The sequence below is a fragment of the Rhinichthys klamathensis genome, unplaced genomic scaffold (genome assembly GCF_029890125.1).
Source record: "Rhinichthys klamathensis goyatoka isolate OS25496 unplaced genomic scaffold, OSU_Roscu_1.1 h1tg000011l_1, whole genome shotgun sequence".
NCBI classification, from domain to species: domain Eukaryota; kingdom Metazoa; phylum Chordata; class Actinopteri; order Cypriniformes; family Leuciscidae; genus Rhinichthys; species Rhinichthys klamathensis.
Genome location: NW_026606564.1, coordinates 6,008,681 through 6,028,654, shown reverse-complemented (window position 1 = coordinate 6,028,654; position 19,974 = coordinate 6,008,681). Strand labels below are relative to the sequence as shown.

The 19,974-nt window shown below is 38.5% G+C and overlaps 1 protein-coding gene across 3 annotated transcripts; it reads left to right on the top strand.

The window, feature by feature from the left end:
• Nucleotides 1-436: 436 nt before the first annotated feature.
• On the top strand, nucleotides 437-19,653 carry wdr33 (WD repeat domain 33). 3 transcript variants are annotated; one of them, XM_056264766.1, is made up of 23 exons: nucleotides 437-943; nucleotides 3,431-3,643; nucleotides 3,730-3,798; nucleotides 3,887-3,991; nucleotides 4,125-4,220; nucleotides 4,332-4,483; nucleotides 5,994-6,091; nucleotides 10,077-10,203; nucleotides 11,871-12,025; nucleotides 12,117-12,195; nucleotides 12,327-12,437; nucleotides 12,736-12,830; nucleotides 12,924-13,010; nucleotides 13,124-13,263; nucleotides 13,386-13,538; nucleotides 13,658-14,413; nucleotides 14,524-14,587; nucleotides 15,390-15,639; nucleotides 15,744-15,815; nucleotides 16,094-16,239; nucleotides 16,337-16,435; nucleotides 17,322-17,516; nucleotides 18,552-19,653. In XM_056264766.1, the coding sequence occupies exons 2-23, from the start codon at nucleotides 3,440-3,442 to the stop codon at nucleotides 18,719-18,721; spliced, it is 3,423 nt and encodes a 1,140-aa protein (XP_056120741.1). In that variant the 5' UTR covers nucleotides 437-943; nucleotides 3,431-3,439; the 3' UTR covers nucleotides 18,722-19,653. The 3 variants fall into 3 exon arrangements, with proteins under 3 accessions (XP_056120741.1, XP_056120740.1, XP_056120739.1); XM_056264765.1 differs by lacking the exon at nucleotides 16,337-16,435 and having other exon boundaries at nucleotides 437-647; XM_056264764.1 differs by lacking the exon at nucleotides 16,337-16,435.
• The last annotated feature ends 321 nt before the right edge of the window (nucleotides 19,654-19,974 follow it).

The following is a 19,974-nucleotide window of genomic DNA, read 5'->3' as shown; positions in this document are numbered from 1 at the left end:
AAAGAAATAACTAAATAAATAGGCAAAAATAGGTAGAAGTAGAAATAGAGGTAGCTACTTATTATAAATAATGCGTAGTGTGTGTGTGTGTGTGTGTGTATATGTGTGTGTGTGTGTGTGTGTTTGTATATTATATAAATATATACATAATACACACACACACACATATATATATATATATATATATATATATATATATATATATATATATACATACACACACTCTACGCGTTATTTATAATGCGTTCATAAATAACGCGTTTAGTATTTAGTAAGCGGTTTAATTCGCGTTTAGTAATACTCTGGTGTATTTTATTATGCGTAAACAACGCATTGTTCTCCACCGCGTTTGACTGACGGCTAAATAAACTTCTTTTTATTGTCTATGATAAACATGCTGTGACGCAGTTCTCCCGCCGATACGTCTGACGTCATGACGTCGTTTCAGAGTTCAAAGCGACGAGAATGAGAGGAAGCCTCGAGATGGAGGCAGGGGGGGTAATTTAATGCAAAAAATATCAAATTGACGCGTAATTTGAAGACAGTTGACATTTCATTTTCAGAAAGAGAGACTACAACAGTCTCCACAAGGAAGAGTCGTGTGTTAAATTTAGATATATAGACTCAGTCAGCACTGGATATTTTGGGTGAGTTTCTCAAGTATTGACCGGGCGCCATTTAAACACGCTTTGCGGGAGACAGGGAAGAAATAACCGCTCTCAGCCAGCACACAATTATCTGCTTCAGTGGACACATTCTGCTCTAAAATAAACGCTTATTTTTTAAAAGGATATTCTATTCTCATTTTGGTAGACGGCGGAAATGTGCCGTGTTTGTGAGGGCCCGTGGTAGCGCCAGGTATTGTGTGTTAGCTGGCTAACGGCTAACAGCTAACAGTCCTCGAACTGAAGAGACATTTACGACCTCAAACAAGAGATTACAGGTATAAATTACGCATCAACCGCCAATTTACGTTTTCTTTTAGTGTCTGCATTTAAGAGATACATGTCTTTAATACTTGACTCAAGATTTGTTGGTTTTTAAATTTGTTTGTAATTGAGTTCTGCGTTATTACATCAATGCGGGATGTAACGCCACCTAAAGAAAACACATGAAACTAACTCTACAAATGTTTTACTGGTATTCACAAACACGTCAATGTTACCCACATAACTGAAGATTTCTTAACATTTACGTTGCTCTAAGTCGACTCGGAATATATTTGCGAAAAGGCCATTGGATGGACAAAATGTTTTGTCTCTTAAATTCGTTCCTTCTACTGCTAAAGTGTACTCTTAATAACTATTTGAGTATATATTTATATATATATAATCAATCACACATACATACAGCATCTATATTGTCATATATCAAAATACACGTTTAGTCACAGACAATGTTCTCACTTTTATTCTGTTAAAGTACTTTTTTCATTTAAGTTTTTGGTAATGTTAATGATTACTTTTAAGAACTGGGTTTTGATTGTATGTGTAGTGCCTTTTATGTGTATAATAATCCACTGGATGATGCACAATACGCTGTATGAATTTCTTGGTCTCTGTGAGGGTGAAATAAAATGTATGTTTTTCAAAAATTAATCATTTGCACAGGCTTTAAGTTGGTTATGGTACTCCGGGACAGTGCTTTGCCAATGCTATTGGTTCAGGATGCAGATTTTACATTAGATATCAAGTGGTGACACAACACACTGGGAACTTTTATTTTTATTTTCAAAACTAAAAATGTGCTTTTTGGCAACCTCAACCAGCATAATTTCACTAGTATCTACCAAATGACAGATTAATTTGCCCTGAAAGGATACAGAACTGATTTCAAATTTTAGGGAGATGTGACCCACCAGTTGAGAATCACTGCCATAGACAAAGAAGGGGTCCAGAATGGGATTGGACTTAAGCCATCCTGACCACGGCACAATTTTATTGAAACAAAATTATATTCTTCTGAGTTAAATAATGTTTTATCCTTTAATATTTGTTCAGATTATTTTTTCTCAGAAGCCTGTTTCTTGACATCAGCAGTATTATTCACTCTTTAAACAGAGCAGTTTTAACAGTCCAGTTGACTTGCAGTAGCTACTTGACCTCGGTCAGCTCTGATGGCATCTAAACAGGTTACCAAAGTTGTTTGTATTGATAAAAGTAATCCATTTTGTATCTCTTTATTGTGTAAGTGAGTTACATCAAGAAACTGACCTCATTTACAAATGTGGCATTAGGAACTCAAAACATAAAAGTTTTAGAATGCAATGTTTATCCGCATTTTTGGAGTTAGTTTTAAGAATAATTACTTGCCAAAATTGGTACACAGCTTATTGCAGTCACACTATGTATTTATTACATGCTAATTACAACTGAAGAATTTACAAAAAAAAAAAGAGTATCATATCTGGTGCCATTAGGATAACTAACTATAATAAGTAATTTAGTTTATTTTTTACAATGAAATATCCTATCTGGGAGTCGAGCCTCTTAGCTGCCTTTGATTCCATAAAAACACTGATCTAATGCCATCTTTGTGTGTGCACTCACTGTTGTTTATTATTATTATTATTATTATTATTATTATTGAAAATTCAATGGAATAGGCACTACTACTATTTAGACCTTTTCATTGATCACAATGGTTTTAACTGGAGGATCTTTTTAATCATTGTGCATTTTCAATAGTTGAAAGAAGGTTAACTGTATTAATACTGTGATCATCTAGGATTTTTCTCTTTGTGCTGCTTTCTTAAAAGTTGTACAGGGTAAATGTCCGTTTTCGTCTGTGTTTCAAGTTATGCATTACTATGTTTTAGATGCTGCCCTATTTTATTCATGGTTCAGTTCATTTTGAGCATGGAGTGTGTTTCCAGATACTCAACACCAACAAACATTGATGTTAGTTCTCTGACATGTAAAATAAGTAGAATTATCCTTGCCCTGGAAAAGGTTTCTAAAATCAACTTGGGGTTGCTTTGATATCACTTGCACCATGCCATAGCTTGCTTTTTTATGGAAGCCAATTTATAATTATGATAATTTCTTTGTATTGATTACAAAGTATTTACCCTATTTTGTGTACTATTGTCTATCTTCACTTAATTACTCTGTTTATTCTTTCCGAATACTCTTTTCACATCCGGAAGAACCATATTGATTGATTGCAGTATCTATTTTATGTTGTTGTTGTTGCTTAAGTTATGACATGCAGTTCACAGTGTCCTTGTGCTGTAGAATGAGATATTTCTTATTCACCAGTTGATGGACTTATGGCGCAGATGTAATTTATGATGTTAATATCTTTTCTGTCTCTCTGTATGTTACATTTTCCATTGACCTGTGCAATTGGTTAAGTTTTGTTCATTTAAAGTGAGCCGATGTAATAAACCTTAAACTCGTGGTAAATGTCCTTCCCTTCACATCTTCAGGTGTCAAACATGGCGACCGACATTGGCTCCCCTCCCCGGTTCTTCCACATGCCCCGGTTCCAGCACCAGGCTCCCCGGCAGCTGTTCTACAAGAGGCCAGACTTTGCCCAGCAGCAGGCCATGCAGCAGCTCACTTTTGATGGCAAGCGTATGAGGAAAGCTGTCAACCGCAAGACCATTGACTATAATCCATCTGTCATCAGATATCTTGAGGTATAATCCTGAAAAACAATTAACTAACAGAAACAGAGCCTCCCTCCTCTAGCAATCTTAATATTTGGCTATTTGCTGTATTTCAGAATCGATTGTGGCAGAGAGATCATCGAGATTTCCGTGCCATTCAACCAGATGCAGGCTGCTACAATGATGTATGTTTTACTACTACTACTTTGCTCAGTTCTTGTATGTTTTTCCTTCAAGTTCATATATCTAATAAAATACTTACTTTTCTTGCAGCTTGTTCCTCCAGTTGGTATGCTTAGTAACTCTATGAATGCTGTTACAACAAAGTTTGTCAGAACCTCCACCAACAAAGTCAAATGCCCTGTTTTTGTTGTGCGGGTAAGTGTTAGGCTTGTATTTTAAAAAGTATGTTATGCTAGTTGAAATATGTAATTTTGCTGTATAATCCGCATAAAACCAAGTCCTTTGGTTGTTCTAAATATTTCCGTATCCTTTACTTCCCTTCTTGTAGTGGACTCCTGAAGGCAGGCGACTTGTAACGGGTGCCTCCAGCGGGGAGTTTACTTTGTGGAATGGGCTCACGTTTAACTTTGAGACAATTCTGCAGGTAACCAGAGACCATGTTTTTGATTTGAGGCACATGACCTTGCCTCAACCTCATAAGCTTGCTAAAAGGCCCTTGCTTATTTATCAAATTTTCTTCTCTTCGTTCTCATAGGCTCATGATAGCCCTGTCAGGGCAATGACCTGGTCTCACAATGACATGTGGATGTTGACTGCCGACCATGGAGGTTACGTGAAGTACTGGCAGTCCAACATGAATAACGTCAAGATGTTCCAGGCTCACAAGGAGGCGATTAGAGAGGCCAGGTCTATACACAATCTACCATTTTCTGTAGTTAACCCGAGCCTGTTACTGCCCCTGCAGTGGCAGGGCTCTGCCTGTAGGGGGCTCTCCTCAGTGCTGTCAGTTCTGATATACTCTTCCCTGTGCTGCTCAATGTTCATGTCCTTTATTATTGACACGTGTGTGTGTTGTTACCTGTGGCTTATGAGTTATGTATCCTCATCTTTTATATACATAATTACTTTGTACAGAAAAGGTGTATTTCTCACACTTTTAAATAAAGTATTTCCAATTATTTATATTCTAAGGTGATGACACATGCAGTCTAGAATAATAAATAAAAAACACGTCCGTTAAAAAGACCCTCAGGGACTAACGTGTTTGTTGGAAGGGTTTATGGAGCCTCCGTATTGGAGGTGCTGGACTCTTGTCTTGTCCTTGCGCTGGTGTAATTGTAGGAACCCTACACAATTTTAAGTTTCAGTTCACAATGGTTTAACAATGAGACGGGAGCTGTGCTGTCCCGACTGGCCATCAGAGTCTGTGCCACACTTTCAGTCAGTCCCATAAAACAAGTCTTCCCTAATAAAAATACTGCCTCTAAATAAAGATTTTTTTTTTAAGAATAAATAATTCAGAAATTCACTTCGATGCACCTCTACGGGTATTAATGCACATGGCAACATTTTCATTCACAGTGAAATCCAGGTTCTTTTGATTCACTGGCACTCCTTTTCATTCTGTTAACTCAGACACAATGCAGGGCATGTAACGTTCTTTCTGATGCAATAAAATGCAATTTCACCTACAATATTTAAAAACAAAAAAGGAAGCCACAAATTTAAAGCCAGTGTAATCAATTTATACAAATGCCTCATGGGTTGAAGTAAAACCTGCTGAAAAAGAGGCTTTTGCTTACTTCAGTGGTTCATTTCTATCATTTGAGCACTGGTACTTCATGGTGTTAGGTGGTGTGATAATTCTGCTTCATTTGTCTGTAGAAATAGTAAAGTAATGGTGTGTTTTTGGAGGTCAAAGAGTGAGTTGGTAAACTGAGGCAGGCTCAGTTTTGCCAAATGCTTGAACCAGCTTGTGTGCCCTCTGGAAGGAAAGAGCGGTCTGTGTAGAGATGATTGTGTTCGAAACCTACATGGTTGTGTTCACTGATCGAACTAAAGTAAATATTTTTAACATTTTTCAATCTCATTCCTATTTCTGATGTTGTACGACAGGGCTCAGAATACAGGGAAATGTGTGGCCAGTTTTAACTATTGCAATCCTTTTAGCTTGTGTGCTGTCTATGAGCAGCCCACATAGTTTTAGCATCTGATTGTTTTTTAATTTTTTTTAAATTAGAGATGTGAAAAAAAATAAGCGAGAGTATAATAGGACTGTTCTGTAGCATGAGCTGTCTGCTAAGGAGATGGATGGTTCCTTGTCAGATCAACTCAAAGCGCCCCTGTAAGATGTCCAGCCCACAGAGAACTGCTATGTTATCCTTCATTGTTGATTCTCTCCCTGCTGTGTCTTCAGTTTCTCTCCTACGGATAATAAATTTGCCACTTGCTCTGATGATGGAACTGTACGCATCTGGGACTTTCTGCGCTGTCACGAGGAAAGAATTCTGAGAGGTATGTCATATAAGATGTGGAGATATTCACAAACGCTTTCCTTTGAGCAAAATTACACTGTCATCTGGGTTCACAAACACAAGTCTTCATGTTGTCTTTCACACAAATCTGCACACTTTACCATGGGCTGTCGGTATCAGTTATGTTCTTGCATTGGTTTGGCAGTTTTCATGGGTCTGCGATTTAAATATTTATTAGACCTTGTGTTTGAGATTATAACTAATATTTTACTGATAAATTCTAGTGTTTTGTACACCATTTTTTTAGGAATTTATTTATTTTCTTGTGGAAATTTAATCCACATGAACATGGGGGAAATAAATAGCTGTGTGAGCATTTTATTGCTTGTATATGCAAACTATTGCGTCTAATAACCCTGTGTTTTGGGTATTATAGTCTTGTGTAAAAAAAAAACATTTATAATGTGGTGCACTATTGCCGTACTACTGCCAAAAAATATATATTTTGTAGTAGAAAGGTTTAGATATTGTTTAAATATTTTTGTTTCTTAATCTTTTTTTCAAACAGATGATCAAATCTAGTGATGATCAGTTATCTTAAAAAAATCGAACCTTTTTTCCTATGACGTAATATTCTTATAGCTAAACAGAATAAGCATTGAACCATCTCTCATCATGTGTTGGTATTAAAAGTCACACTGTAGTACAGAATCAAATTTAAACTTATCGATTTAGGTTAGCATATACAGTGCTTGCAGAATTATGAGTCACGTTGATTTTCTGATCATATTTTTTTTTCCAGGCACATTTTACCAATTCTAAACCACATTAATCTTAACTGCTATTAATATTGTATGTATATTGTGTTTACACCTTATATTCAGGTGTGGATAATTATTAGGCATGTTTTCTTTTACAGATAAAATAAGCCAAAAAAGACATTTAACTCGGACTGAAAAGTAAAAAAAAATACTAAATGCCCATGAGAACGATGCAATACTATAAATTGCAGTTAAGGCATGACTATTGGACAGTGAAATGCTCATTGGGTCAGACAAAAACAGGTGGAGAAGAAAAGACATGTTCACTGCAAAATAATTAAGTGTGGAACCACCAGGAACCCTTTAGTCTCCAGCGCCACCATTTTTTTCCAGAACTGCAACCTCCCTGGAGTCTCCAGAAGTGCAAGGTGTCAGGATCTCAGAGACGTAGGTTAGGTAAAGAATAAAAAAAAAAGACCCCACTTAATAAGAATCACAAGCTGAACTGTAGTAAAATACATGGAGACTGTTTTTTATAGGCTTTATAGACGGACAGATTGAGAGTGACTCTTGAAGGACCAGCAACACATCCTCTTGTACCACTGAAGAATTCATCCTCCAGAATCTGGCAGTAAGTTTTTTCATTCGAGTTCATTTTTAGTCCATCTCTGTAAAACAGACTTCAGGGCAGGAGGGAGGTTGCAGTTCTGGGAAATGGTGGTGCTGGAGACTTAAGGGTTCCTCATGGTTTCACACATAATTCTTCACCTTAATTCTTTTGCAGTGAACATGTCTTTTCTTCTCCACCTGTTTTTGTCAGACTCAATGATCATTTCACTGTCTAATGGTCATGCCTTAACTGCAATTTATAGTATTGCATTAGTATTGCATCGTTCTCATGGGCATTTAATAATTTTTTACTTTTCAGTCCGAGTTAAATCTTTTTTGGCTTATTTTATCTGTAAAAGAAACCGTGCCTAATAATTATGCACACCTGAATATAAGGCGTTTTTCATTTCCAGCCTTCATGAACAATTATATATCACTTATAAATGATTAAATACAAAAGTAATAGTAGTTATTAAGATTAATGTGGTTTGGAATTAGTCAAATGTGCCTGGAAAAAAATATATGATCAGAAAATCAACGTGCCTAATAATTCTGCAAGCACTGTAGCATTTCTAAACCGCCACTTGCCTGTATCACTCATTACAATGTATTTTCTGTTTCAGTACTTTAAGAAAAATTGACTTTTAGTTTAAAAAGAGTTGATCCTTCTGGCATTATTAGAAATATTTGTGTTTATTTCAATGTAGTGAAGATGAGGCATTTGTCTCTTTTAATACCAACAGCATACTAATTTACGTATGCAAGACATGCATAACCTGACCTGTCATCATTTTCGAAAAAGATAATCCACCTTAAATGCACAGACATCATCACATGGCAATGGGCTTCTTGTTTGAAAAACAATAAAACTGAAGAACATGTAATACCTTAAACTACTTTAAATACAAAAACTGAAGAAAAAAAAGCCATTAGTTGACACATGATGACTATTGTGGGACTTATGGATTTAAGTCTATTATTATTGTTGTTGTTTAATATTCAGTTCAATAACAGTACCAGTCCTTTTCATCTCAGAGGGTTTTCTTGTGTATATGTGTGTCCTGTGTTATGGGGGCAAAATGTCCCCACAAAGATGGCATTATCCAAAATCCTTGTTCTTATGGGGACATTTTTTTATCCACAAGAGGGAAACAGCTTATAAATCATACTAAGTGATTTTTTTTTTTGAAAATGTAAAAATGCAGAAAGTTTTCTGTGATGGGTAGGGTTAGTGTAAGGGGATAGAATATACAGTTTGTATATAAACAGTATATAAACCACTACGTCTATAGAAAGTCATAAAACATGAAAACTCAATGTGAGTAATGCAAAAAAAATAATAATGTGAGTGACTGGGTATGGAAGCTTTGTGATAAAATAAAACATAAAAAATTATGCTTGTGCTTAATGTTAGGGTTTTTTGTTTTGTTTTTGAATGCTTTATTAACAGACATACCGAAAGCAAATTTTGCTGTTTTGTTGATTTAGGGGTTATTGTCTGTAGGTTTAAAAATTTTAACCTTTGTCCTGTAACAACTCAAGTCGAGTATTTTGTGTACTTTTGAGAGGTCAAATATTTGAACCTCACAAGATGCATATACTTTTTTAATGCTAGTTTGCTTTAAGGTAGTTTTGAGATTTGCATCTATGTGCACTTCAGTAGTGTACCAGTTAAGACAAAGTGGCCTGAAATTTAAGCAGAGAAAATAATACTTTCACCCAATTTATGACCCACTGGATCTATGATTGAAATATTAATGAATTAAAGAAGGCACAATATTGTCAATTTGGAAGTAAAATGTTCAGACTTGGGACTGTAAACAAATAAACAAAGTATTTCATGAAAAATGTGATTAGCATAGGTTTCATACATTGTAAGACCTTTCACATTATATTAAATTTATCTCCACATTTTTTTGTTGTTTTTTGTTTTCCCGAATGCTACGTGTCTTTAAGATATAGCACTGTCCCTGTTACAGGGATCTAGAATGGGCCTGATTTTTATCATTAATAAAAATAGGACTCATGCTTTTTTCACTTTTTTAAGTTACTTTAAATAGATCTCACTGATTTGCATAAAAACAGAACTTGCATTCTTTTACAACAGGGATTTTCACTCAATTTAACTATAGGCTTTCTTTCTTTTCCTCATGTTTGCAAACACACACAAGTGTTCATTCATCTGTCAACTAAAAATACAGCTAAGGATTCATGCAGCTTCACCCAGACATTAATATAAATTAATTAGCAAGCTCATGCTAACTTGATTATTCTGAGCAATGTTTTTGTGACTATCAAATAATGGCATTATTTAAAAGGGCACATAATGTGATTGTAAAAGTGTCCCATTTGTCTATGAATTTTGTGAGATTTATTATTTTGCTAATTCAGTGGCATGTGACTTGATTAAGAGTTTAATCCAATAAAATGTGTTTTGTTCTGGCTGTTACTTAGGATGGCTTTGCTTATTATAGAGAAGTAAAATATGGCATTTGATACATATAACGTAATGCTTAATTTGTGATCAAAATCAATAAAAGTGTTACTCTTGAGTAACAATGTTTTTCTGAAATATTAAAGAAAAATATATGCAAATACACAATATGTTTCTCTTTTCATGTCACAAACTCATTTGAAACCTACATATGTTTCCAGGACATGGAGCAGACGTGAAGTGTGTTGATTGGCATCCCACAAAGGGTTTGGTGGTGTCCGGCAGCAAAGACAGCCAGCAACCTATCAAATTTTGGGACCCAAAGACTGGACAAAGTTTGGCAACACTGTAAGTTAGCGTGGTGGCAGAAGTCAATCTTTGTCTCTGTAGAAACTTCTCGAGTCAGGAGTTCAAGGTGTCAAAAGAATACACTTCGTTTCAATTAACAAAGTAGAGATGTCAGCTGATTATCTAACAATTTTACTCAAAACTCATTCTTATACAGTCTCTTCCAACCTGTTTACACTTTGCTCAACAAATGGTCTTTCGTTGGGTTATCTTCGATTGTGTTAGTCCTTCCTGTTCTTAAAGCAGAGGAAAATAACAGGTGCACATCTTGATCTTTCTTGCATGAATCCTCCAACACTTACACATCTCAACAACAAAAGCATCTCCTTATCATTGTTGCATTTGGTGCTCAGACTGGCCTGCTCAATTATGGCAAAAATCATAATCAAGAATATTTAACACGATTATTGATATGATCAAAGTCTTATTTCACGATACGAGTAATTTTAAATATCAGGGAAATTTCACAGTTATCAATACTTCAAAAAAGAATACAATTATAAAATAATGTAAGAAAAGGGTCCTCAAAACAATTACATAATTACCGGTAAACTGTCAGCAATACAATAAGAACAAAAACTAATTACAAACAAAACTGACAAATAAATACAAGAGGATGAAAATACAAATTAAATAAACAGTGTTTTCTCAGGAAGATGCACTAACTGTGTTATTCAGATACAGTATGTAATAGCCTATAAAAAAGATTGAATAATCAAATGTAAAATAACACTGCGTAGTCTTACTGTACATATTGAATATAGATTAATTCTTATTAAAGCTACTTAGGAAAATCACTCACTGATCTTGACTGAATACCTTTTGTCATTTGTTGTTTGATTATCCTTAATGACAGAATGCAGCAGGTATATTAGGCTGCTGTCACTTTAAGAGCTAATGCACAGATCCAACATACTGTTACACATGTGTTTTCTTTCTCAACTGCGTACATTAACCCACGGTGTTTACGTGAATACTCTCCAAAAAGGCATTTTGGCATTTTTGTGTACATGTTAGGTGCGTATCTGAAGCCCATTTGCTTATCCGCACTTGGCTCAATCTCGAACCGCCACCTGGGGAACAGTGTCTCTTTTGTGGCTTTTAATGCTTTTAATAACACTGTTTAATATCAAACAGTAAGCAGTAATAGCAACAGTAGACTGCATTTTACAACGCTCACTTATTTGGCTGATTTGGATGTTACGCTTGGGCTTTTAGGGAGCAAAGAAAGCCTACCGCTGTGAAGGAAATAAAGGTGCGTTGGACGGAATGTGGCAGTGGCACAATAATCATTTTACCTTGACTATCTTTTTTTCATAATCGTTGGAAGCCAGAATAAAAAATTACTTACGATTAATTGCACAGTCCTAGCTCAGAGCTACTAAAAGGGAGACCGTGACTTCACTTGAGGCCTTCTGAGTGTTACACTGTAGACTGAGAAATGAAACCATTCCTATATGTTTAATAAAAATACACTTTTAAGAAATATGCTTAATTATCAGACCGCAAATGGTTTGATAAGAGCTACTTCGATGTATTACGCCATTTAACAATATAAATGGTTGTAGCTGCATTGAAATTCTTTTTATGCTAAAGTGTTGGAGTACTTAATCAACTAAAACAGATTAAGTGTGGCTATTAATCTTTCGGTTGTGTTTTGTCCTCAGACATGCGCATAAAAACACTGTCATGGAGGTGAAGTGGAACCTCAATGGCAACTGGCTGTTGACAGCGTCACGTGACCATTTATGCAAACTGTTTGACATCCGCAACCTCAAAGAGGAGCTACAGGTTTTTAGAGGACACAAGAAAGAAGCCACAGGTATTATAATCCTAATGAAAATGTGTATGAGTGGCTCTTGTGGTGGTGAAGCAGTGTCTTCTATACTCATGTTTTCGACTTTTGGTTGCAGCTGTTGCCTGGCACCCGGTTCATGAAGGCATGTTTGCCAGTGGAGGCTCTGATGGATCACTGCTGTTTTGGAATGCAGGGTAAGCTCCGTTCAGATCCTTTCTGTATCCATATATGGTAGCTTTAGTCAAAATTTAAAGTGTAATTTAGTCAAATTTTTTACTTTTTCGCATGTTATTTGACTGCTAATGTGGTTGAAATATTTTGCTAGTGTGGAGAAAGAAGTGGGAGGAATGGAGATGGCTCATGAAGGAATGATCTGGAGTTTGGCCTGGCATCCACTGGGCCACATCTTGTGTTCTGGGTCTAACGACCACACCAGGTGAGTGAGTGTAACCAAACTTTCATGTGGTTGACATACGGTTATTTGTTACATTTACCAAAATTTCGGTTGCCAATACCAATAACAGTGAAATTTCCCAATTCTCGATAACATTTCTTGTTGCCGCAAACAATATGCTATTTATTTATCACACTCCTTTATTTAGATTAAAATTTTAATACATTGATCAATTAAATAAAGTCCATACAGTTAAGTGAACAGTCAGAAACAAAGAAATTAAAATTGTAAACCTAAAATGCATAGATTTTAGCTCATTGCTCTGCGATCACTTCCTCAGCAAATTTTGGACAAGGAATCGACCAGGGGACAAGATGCGGGACAGATACAATCTGAACTTGTTGCCTGGAATGTCAGAAGATGGGATGGAATATGGTTAGTGTTCCTTGACCTCTTGCAATTTGGAAGCCCTATAGAGAGGTACATGTACATATGAATTCATAATGCTTTATCCTGGGGTAATTCTAGATGACATGGAGACCAATAATGTTGCCGCCATTCCGGGCATGGGGATCCCAGAAACGCTGAAGGCTGCCATGGAACAAGAACAAACTGGTTAGCACACACATACATGATCACAGTCAATATTTATTGACGTTCAATGTATTCATGTATAGGTAGTTGGTTGGTTATTGATAAATTGTGATAAATTGTGATTGTGTGCTTAGGAAAAGATATGGTAGCAGAGCCTGAGATGAGCATCCCTGGGTTGGACTGGGGAATGGAAGAGGTTATGCTGAAGGACCAAAAAAAGCCCCCGACTAAAAAAGTTCCTTATGCAAAACCTATTCCAGCTCAGTTTCAACAGGTCAGTATGATGGACTTATACATGTGTTTTAGTTGCACTGCCAGACATACTGTGGTGGTTTGGATCTTGTGGATACAAATTTGGCTAGTTGTCTGTCCTTCACTTTTTATCTCATTCAATAGGCCTGGGCAGAGAATAAGGTTCCAGCAATGGCTCCTGGAGAGGTTCCAAAAGAAAGGAAGGATGAGAAGAAAGTAGATGGCAAGAAGAAGACGCAAGCAGAGATTGAGCAGGAAATGGCTGCCCTGCAGTATACAAACCCAATGTTGCTCGAGGTCAGCTAATATGCTTACATGTACAGCTTTAGCTTTGTGCTGTAAACATGTGAATCATCACTGTTATGCATCAACACTGGTTAATTAATTTTTGTTAAAAAATATATTTTTGTCTGTAGCAACTGAAGATGGATCGAATGGCACAATTACAAGAGCAGGGAATGCCTCCCCCTGCTGGACAGTCAGGCCCAGTGCCTCCCTTTCCAGGGCAGGGTGGCCCGATGCCCCCTCCAACACAAGGCTTCCCTCAATCTATGCCTCCACAACAAATGCCGCACAACATGCCTCCAGTGGGACCAGGTGGAATACCTGGTCCATTCATATCTTCAGGCCAAATGGGTCCACCAGGGCCTATGCACCAGGGTCCTCCTCCACAGGGCATGATGGGACCTCCAGACATGCATGGACCTCCACGTCATCCTGGCCCTCACAGGAACATGGGACCCCAGGGTCCTCCTGGCATGTCTGGCCCCAGAGGTATGCAAGGACCCCCCCCTGGAGGAATGCCCCCTGGTTCTGGTGGACCTCCAGGCGGTATGATGGGACCACCACCGCGAGGACAGGGGCCTCCACAGGGAGGGATGATGCATCAGGACATGAGGGGGCCCGTGCCTCATGGAAACATGATGGGCCATCAGGGGCCCATGCAAGGGGGTATGATGGGGCCTCCACCCAGGACTCATGGCAATATGCAGGGCATGGGAAATATGCATGGAATGGGGCCTCCTCCAGGGGGTATGCATGGACCACCAAACAACATGCAGGGGCCACCAGGAAACATGCAAGGACCTCCAGGCAATATGCAGGGCCCTCCACCATACATGCAAGGCAAACCACCACACATGGGTGATGGAAACCGAGGACAGTTCAACCAGGTGAAGAAACCGTTGGAATGAACACATCTGTGAATGTTTAGGACAAAGAGATGTAACTGAATAAATGTCAGAGTAGGTTCTGTTGCTAAAATTTTGTGCATGTCTTTCAGGGACAGAATCCTGGGCCTCAGTCAATGATGCATGGAATGGGACAACAGGGTCCTAATGGGAAAGGTAATGCTCAGCCTCTTGAGGGAAGAAAAGTTACTCATATTAGGGCTTCACTATTCTGGATAAATTGAGAATCACGTTTTTTGGTTTCGAACAGAGATCATGATTCCAAACAGACAACTAAACAAAATAACGTGATTGACTAGAGGTTCTGATAAAATATTAATTGCTGCAGTCTATTTAAAATGTTTAACTAATCTGAATTATTTTAAAAACTTGGTTTGAAAGAATGATTCAATGGCTCACTCATAAATAATTAACTTGTTTCATTACTGGATTAATCTGTTTTTGAACAAATCTTTTGAATGAATGATTCAATGACATTTTTATCAGTCACTTGTCGCCGCCTGGTGGTGTAACAATGTAATCTATACAATCGTTATTTATAGCACCAAGTTACTTTCAAAAGGTGATTTTGCTCTATTTTGATTGCTTCTGTAGACATCAGTGTTTTTATCCAAACTATACATTTTTATCCTGGTACTTCTGAATATTTGTAGCAGAAATAATACTGTGTGATTGAAAAGACTATTTGTGAAGCTGTTTGCTAGTACCTACACATGATAAATGCTTTCTCTGGGTCAACGCCAACGCAGATTTGAATGTTGAATGTGATTTTGTCTAAGGTTTAATAGACACATAGTTGTCATTTCGGAATGGAGACTGTGTGGGTGTTTGAATTGAGATCGTGATCTTTTAACGATTAATCCTGCAGCTCTAACTCATATGCAAGATGGTTTAATCAAAACTAGTGTGTGAAAGTTAATAGTGACTTGTTTGTGCTCTCATTGTCTGTTTTTATCAGGAGAAGCTCCTCGAGGACCTAACCATCACATGGGACCCCCATCGGAGCGACAAGGCCCAGGAGGAGCTGGTCAGGGCTCTGATGGAGGCCAGTACTGGGGTGATGATGGGGGTTATCAAGAGGGCTGGAGAAGAGGCCCTGGGGGTTCGGGACAGGAATACTCTGGAGGTCACAGAGGAAGCTCTGGAAGCCAATGGGAGGGCCAGGAAAGGTTTTCTTCACATGATGGAGAGTACATGGGACATGACAGGTATGCTTTATTCAGCACAACATGAATATATATTCTGATTTTCTTAAATGTCTTGAGTCATATGGATTAGAATGTGAAATGTGTGTCTGGTGACATATTTACAGGTATGATGGGTATGAGGGTTCTGGTGAGGAGTTTGACCAGAGGCAGAGACGGCCACCGCGCGGAGATGATTCGTAAGTGTTGCGTGCAACCTCAGATTTAGCCAAGAATTAGCTTTACTTAGTTCTGGCAGAAAGAAAGAAAGAAATACATATTATTCAAAATGATTCTTAAGACTGAAACATGACACTAAAGTCTGAGGTATGCTTCCTTTTCTGCCAGTCGATCGTTCAACCGTTTAAAAGTATACTCTTTAAAGCATGAGCCTGTACAGACATTTTCTGATCTTTGCCCAGGATTGTCCACTGATTGATAAATAGTTTATTTTTATTGTCTGTCTATGAATGTACAGATACAGGAGAGGTGGCCCAAGTGGGCGTGGTGGAATGGGCGGCTTCCAAGAAGAGTATGGCGAAGATGAGAGCTTTGATTCCCAAGAAGACATGGGCCAAGGATGGGGAGGAAGAGGAAGACCACGTGGTGGACCACCAAGAGGAGGTAGATCCTATTCCATTCACCAGTCCTTGAGCTCACGTTGCGTCCATTAAAACTGAGGTGTCAGGTTTGAACATGACATCTTTCTTAGGTGGTGTAGGAAGAAAGGGGCTTCTCCCAACTCCTGATGATTATCCCTCTCACTATGAAGGAGGAAGAAACCAGGAGGGCTGGGAGGGAGGGCGAGATTCAGGTAGAAGTGCATGAAGGGGATGCCAATAAATGTTCTTGTTGTTGCTGCAGTGCAGTAAGACATGCTTGAGCAAATTCCCATTTTTTAACTGAGGCCATAAAGCTGAGTGTACACTAAATGATTTTAGCCCACATTTTCCAATCACAGACATTTTTTTTTTTCTTTTGCAACAACAATAAAGTCAGATCAAAGCCAAATTGGATGACGGGCCAGTTAGGTGTGAGGATTCCAACATAGTCTGTAACTTGCCTCAGAAACAAGGACATCTTTTAGTGCAAGCAATGTAGTGAGAGCAGTGACATGAAATGACCAATGAGGAGATGACAGGATGTGGTCTGTTTAAAACCTTAAGTATTAGGCTAGGTGACAACAGACGTCAACAATCTATACCGATTGTGGGCATCCCGTAACCTTACTTATAATTCTTTATGAAGAACGGAAAGCCCTTGGTGCCCATCTCTGTCTTAATTATTGTCTTGCTCCATTTTCATTTCTTTTGTTGTTTAGATTCATTTTCCAGAACAAAGTAAAAATCAAAACACACATGGAGCCTAAAACTGCTATTGTGTCGGCCACTTTAATTTTTTTTTAAAAACTTGTTTGGATGTTTTCATGAGAAAAATTATTAATTTCAACGCTCTATTCAGGTGGATCTTCTTGAAACGTCGTCTACACTTGATATAGTGTGTCCACATGTGCTTCAAGAAAACAGATGTTGCATAATATTAACAGTAAAGCAGTTTGGGGATTTTTTTTTTCTTAGTCCCGTAGTGAACTTTTAACTTAAGCTTTATGTAAAGGCATAGTTCAAGCTTAACATTATGTAAAGGCATAGTTCAAGCTTAACATCAAAGATCCAATCAAATTCATGTTGGTGTGTATGTGTGTTCAGGTCATGAGAGTTATCGGGATGGTCAGCGGCCAGACCACAATATACATGACAGTCCGTCTCCAGCCAGTAGAGAGCGTTCCTCCTCTCTACAGGGCATGGATATGGCCTCGCTGCCCCCACGCAAACGCCCATGGCATGACGGACCAGGCACTGGTGACATGGACTCCCCTGGTGCAGTGCCTGATGACAGAGCAGGTGAGTGATGGATACGTGACGACGATTTGTTTTAAAGGGGTCATGAACTGGCTTTTTATAATTTCTGATACTGTTGTCTGAGGTCAACTAATGACTTTCGTGTGGTTTTTACATTCAAAAACATCATAATGAATAAGTAATAGGCTATTTTCTACCGTTTTTGCGCCTAGCTCCTGAAACGCTCGGTTTTTATGGGCTTGGAAGTAAACACCCACTGCTATGATTGGATAACAGTTTTTCATATTAAAATGAGCTTCGACTCCCCATCAGTTCACGTGGGGAATTGTTTTGAAAACTTCCAATGTGGAAAAATGGCAACCGGAATGATTCGCCCATACATGTTCGACCCAGAGTCTGATCACGAATCGCAGGATCAGTAGATATCAAACGATCTGTAACAATGTAATACTAGCACATATAAAAAACATTTTTTACTCAAATAAGTGTGTTGCACCATTCCTGTCGGATCCAATATACAGCATATATATACAGCAATGCACAGCATTGTTTTCAAATCTCATTCTGTCTGCAAATCCAGCCTTGACCTGTGTCTTGTTTACAAAAGAACCTGCGGTGAAATGAAGCGATCATATGCACAATGTCTTACCCACGCGAGCTGGAACTTCGTTAAGAATAAAGTTCAACCACGCATTCCTAAAATTGGAATCCGAAGGAAGCTTATGCAGTGACTGTGTGTTTCCACAACCAGGCACTGCACAATATTTTGTAATTTTCAGCGGCATTTTATTGCTTGGTAGCTCGATCCGGTTTAGCGCCACGTAGGCCTGTGTATTTACCTATTACAAATCACGCGTGAATTGGTGGGCAGGGCCACAGAATTACGCGATGGTTTTCTTCTGTTGAGGCGGTGTTTCGCTGCTCTCTGACGTCACAGGTAGGCCAATTCGCAGATCCCTTGTATTACGATAAACGTTCAAAAGCTCAAGGAAAAATGTATTTCTCAAGTCATGACCCCTTTAAAGTAAAATGCATAATACGGCATTCTGCATACTAATATTATCCAACTCCCCATAGGTCGGCCATCACCAAGAGAGGAAGGCGGGTATGGGCCTCCATCACGGGGAGGAAGAGGTGGATGGGGCCGTGGTGGGCCGCCTAACCCAGGGGGTCCTGGTCCCAATGTGGGTCCAAATGTCAGACGAGGGGCTCCACGCGGTGTTATGAGGGGCGGTCGCGGGCGGTAGTAGTGGTCACGCCTGCTTCTCTGGGAACACGGAGGCAAAACCACAATGAGGACAGGGGACAACAAAGAACCACACATCGCTACAAAATCAGCTTCCTTGAGGGTCTGGACAGTTTTGCAGGCTTGGACAGGTGTCTGGAAGCACTTCAGTATAAATCAGCGTGGAACCCTTAATTGGTGGCTAAGGCTTAGCTTTTTCTCTATGATGTATCAGGCGGAAGGTGGTGGGTACCGGTTATCCAGGGCCAAATGTGTTGGCTTATGATGCCTCTTGCCACCTGATTGGTGTACTTGTGACACGTGGGATTTGTTCTAACCTTACGTCAATTGTGAGAATAATAACTGGGGACACATCATGGTGTGACAAGAACCATCTCTTGTAATGGACTTGTGTTTGTGGTCCAGGAAACTGTATTTGTGATGCATGGTACAACTCTCTGTAGATGCTTAAGAGAAATCCCTTCCCTGCACTGAGCAGCTGACCTGCTTGGTGATTCACTTGGACAATGGCAACTGAATTTGTACCAGCACCCGAGCCCCCTGTGTCTTTTCTTCTTCTTTTTGACCTCAATGATTCTGATGTATCAAACACAAAACATATTGTGTACCATTGAATTCCTCAGTCAGATTCTGTCAGCCAGCAAATGCAACTCAATCTAGGTAAAGGCCTCTAGGCATCGTCTTGAGGACTGTCTATTACTAGAGAAAAAATGGTCTTTTGAATGTTTCGTTCCCCCAGTGACTGAGCAATGTTTATTTAATTTCATTTTTATGTAAAATAATGGAGATAATATTTCTGTAACATTACCAGGCTACTCTGAGAGACGAAGCTGCAGACTTTGTTCCTATGTGTACAGTTTGTCACAAAATTGTCATATTGTTTTGTCCTTTTTTTGTATGAAACCATAATAGAATGTGCAAAATTTATGTAAACTCTCTCTGCTCTTGTCGTTACTTTGATTTCACCCACTCTTTTGTGTTTTTATTACACTGATATGACCTCGTGAAGGTGGGAGTGTCAGTGCTGCTTCTGGAGATCCATGTTCCCTACAGAAGCGTAGTCACACAAGACTGAGATCCTCTATAAGTCACGTCTTCTCGTTGTGAATGTGCAAGTCAGTTCACAAACTTGATTTTTTTTTTTTTACTTTTTATTTTCATGAGCTTGCATTTCTAGTCTCCCTTCCAATCATACCCATGCAATTGTGGAAGTCAGTGGAGCGAAAAGTCTAGCATGACTGTTCATTCATTTCA

Coding starts and splice junctions, on each gene's coding strand:
- wdr33 (XM_056264766.1), top strand. CDS start 3,440: ATGGCGACCGACATTGGCTCCCCTCCCCGGTTCTTCCACATGCCCCGG. Junction 12,196..12,326: donor CTGCTGTTTTGGAATGCAGG/GTAAGCTCCGTT, acceptor ATATTTTGCTAG/TGTGGAGAAAGAAGTGGGAG. Junction 13,011..13,123: donor CATGGAACAAGAACAAACTG/GTTAGCACACAC, acceptor TTGTGTGCTTAG/GAAAAGATATGGTAGCAGAG.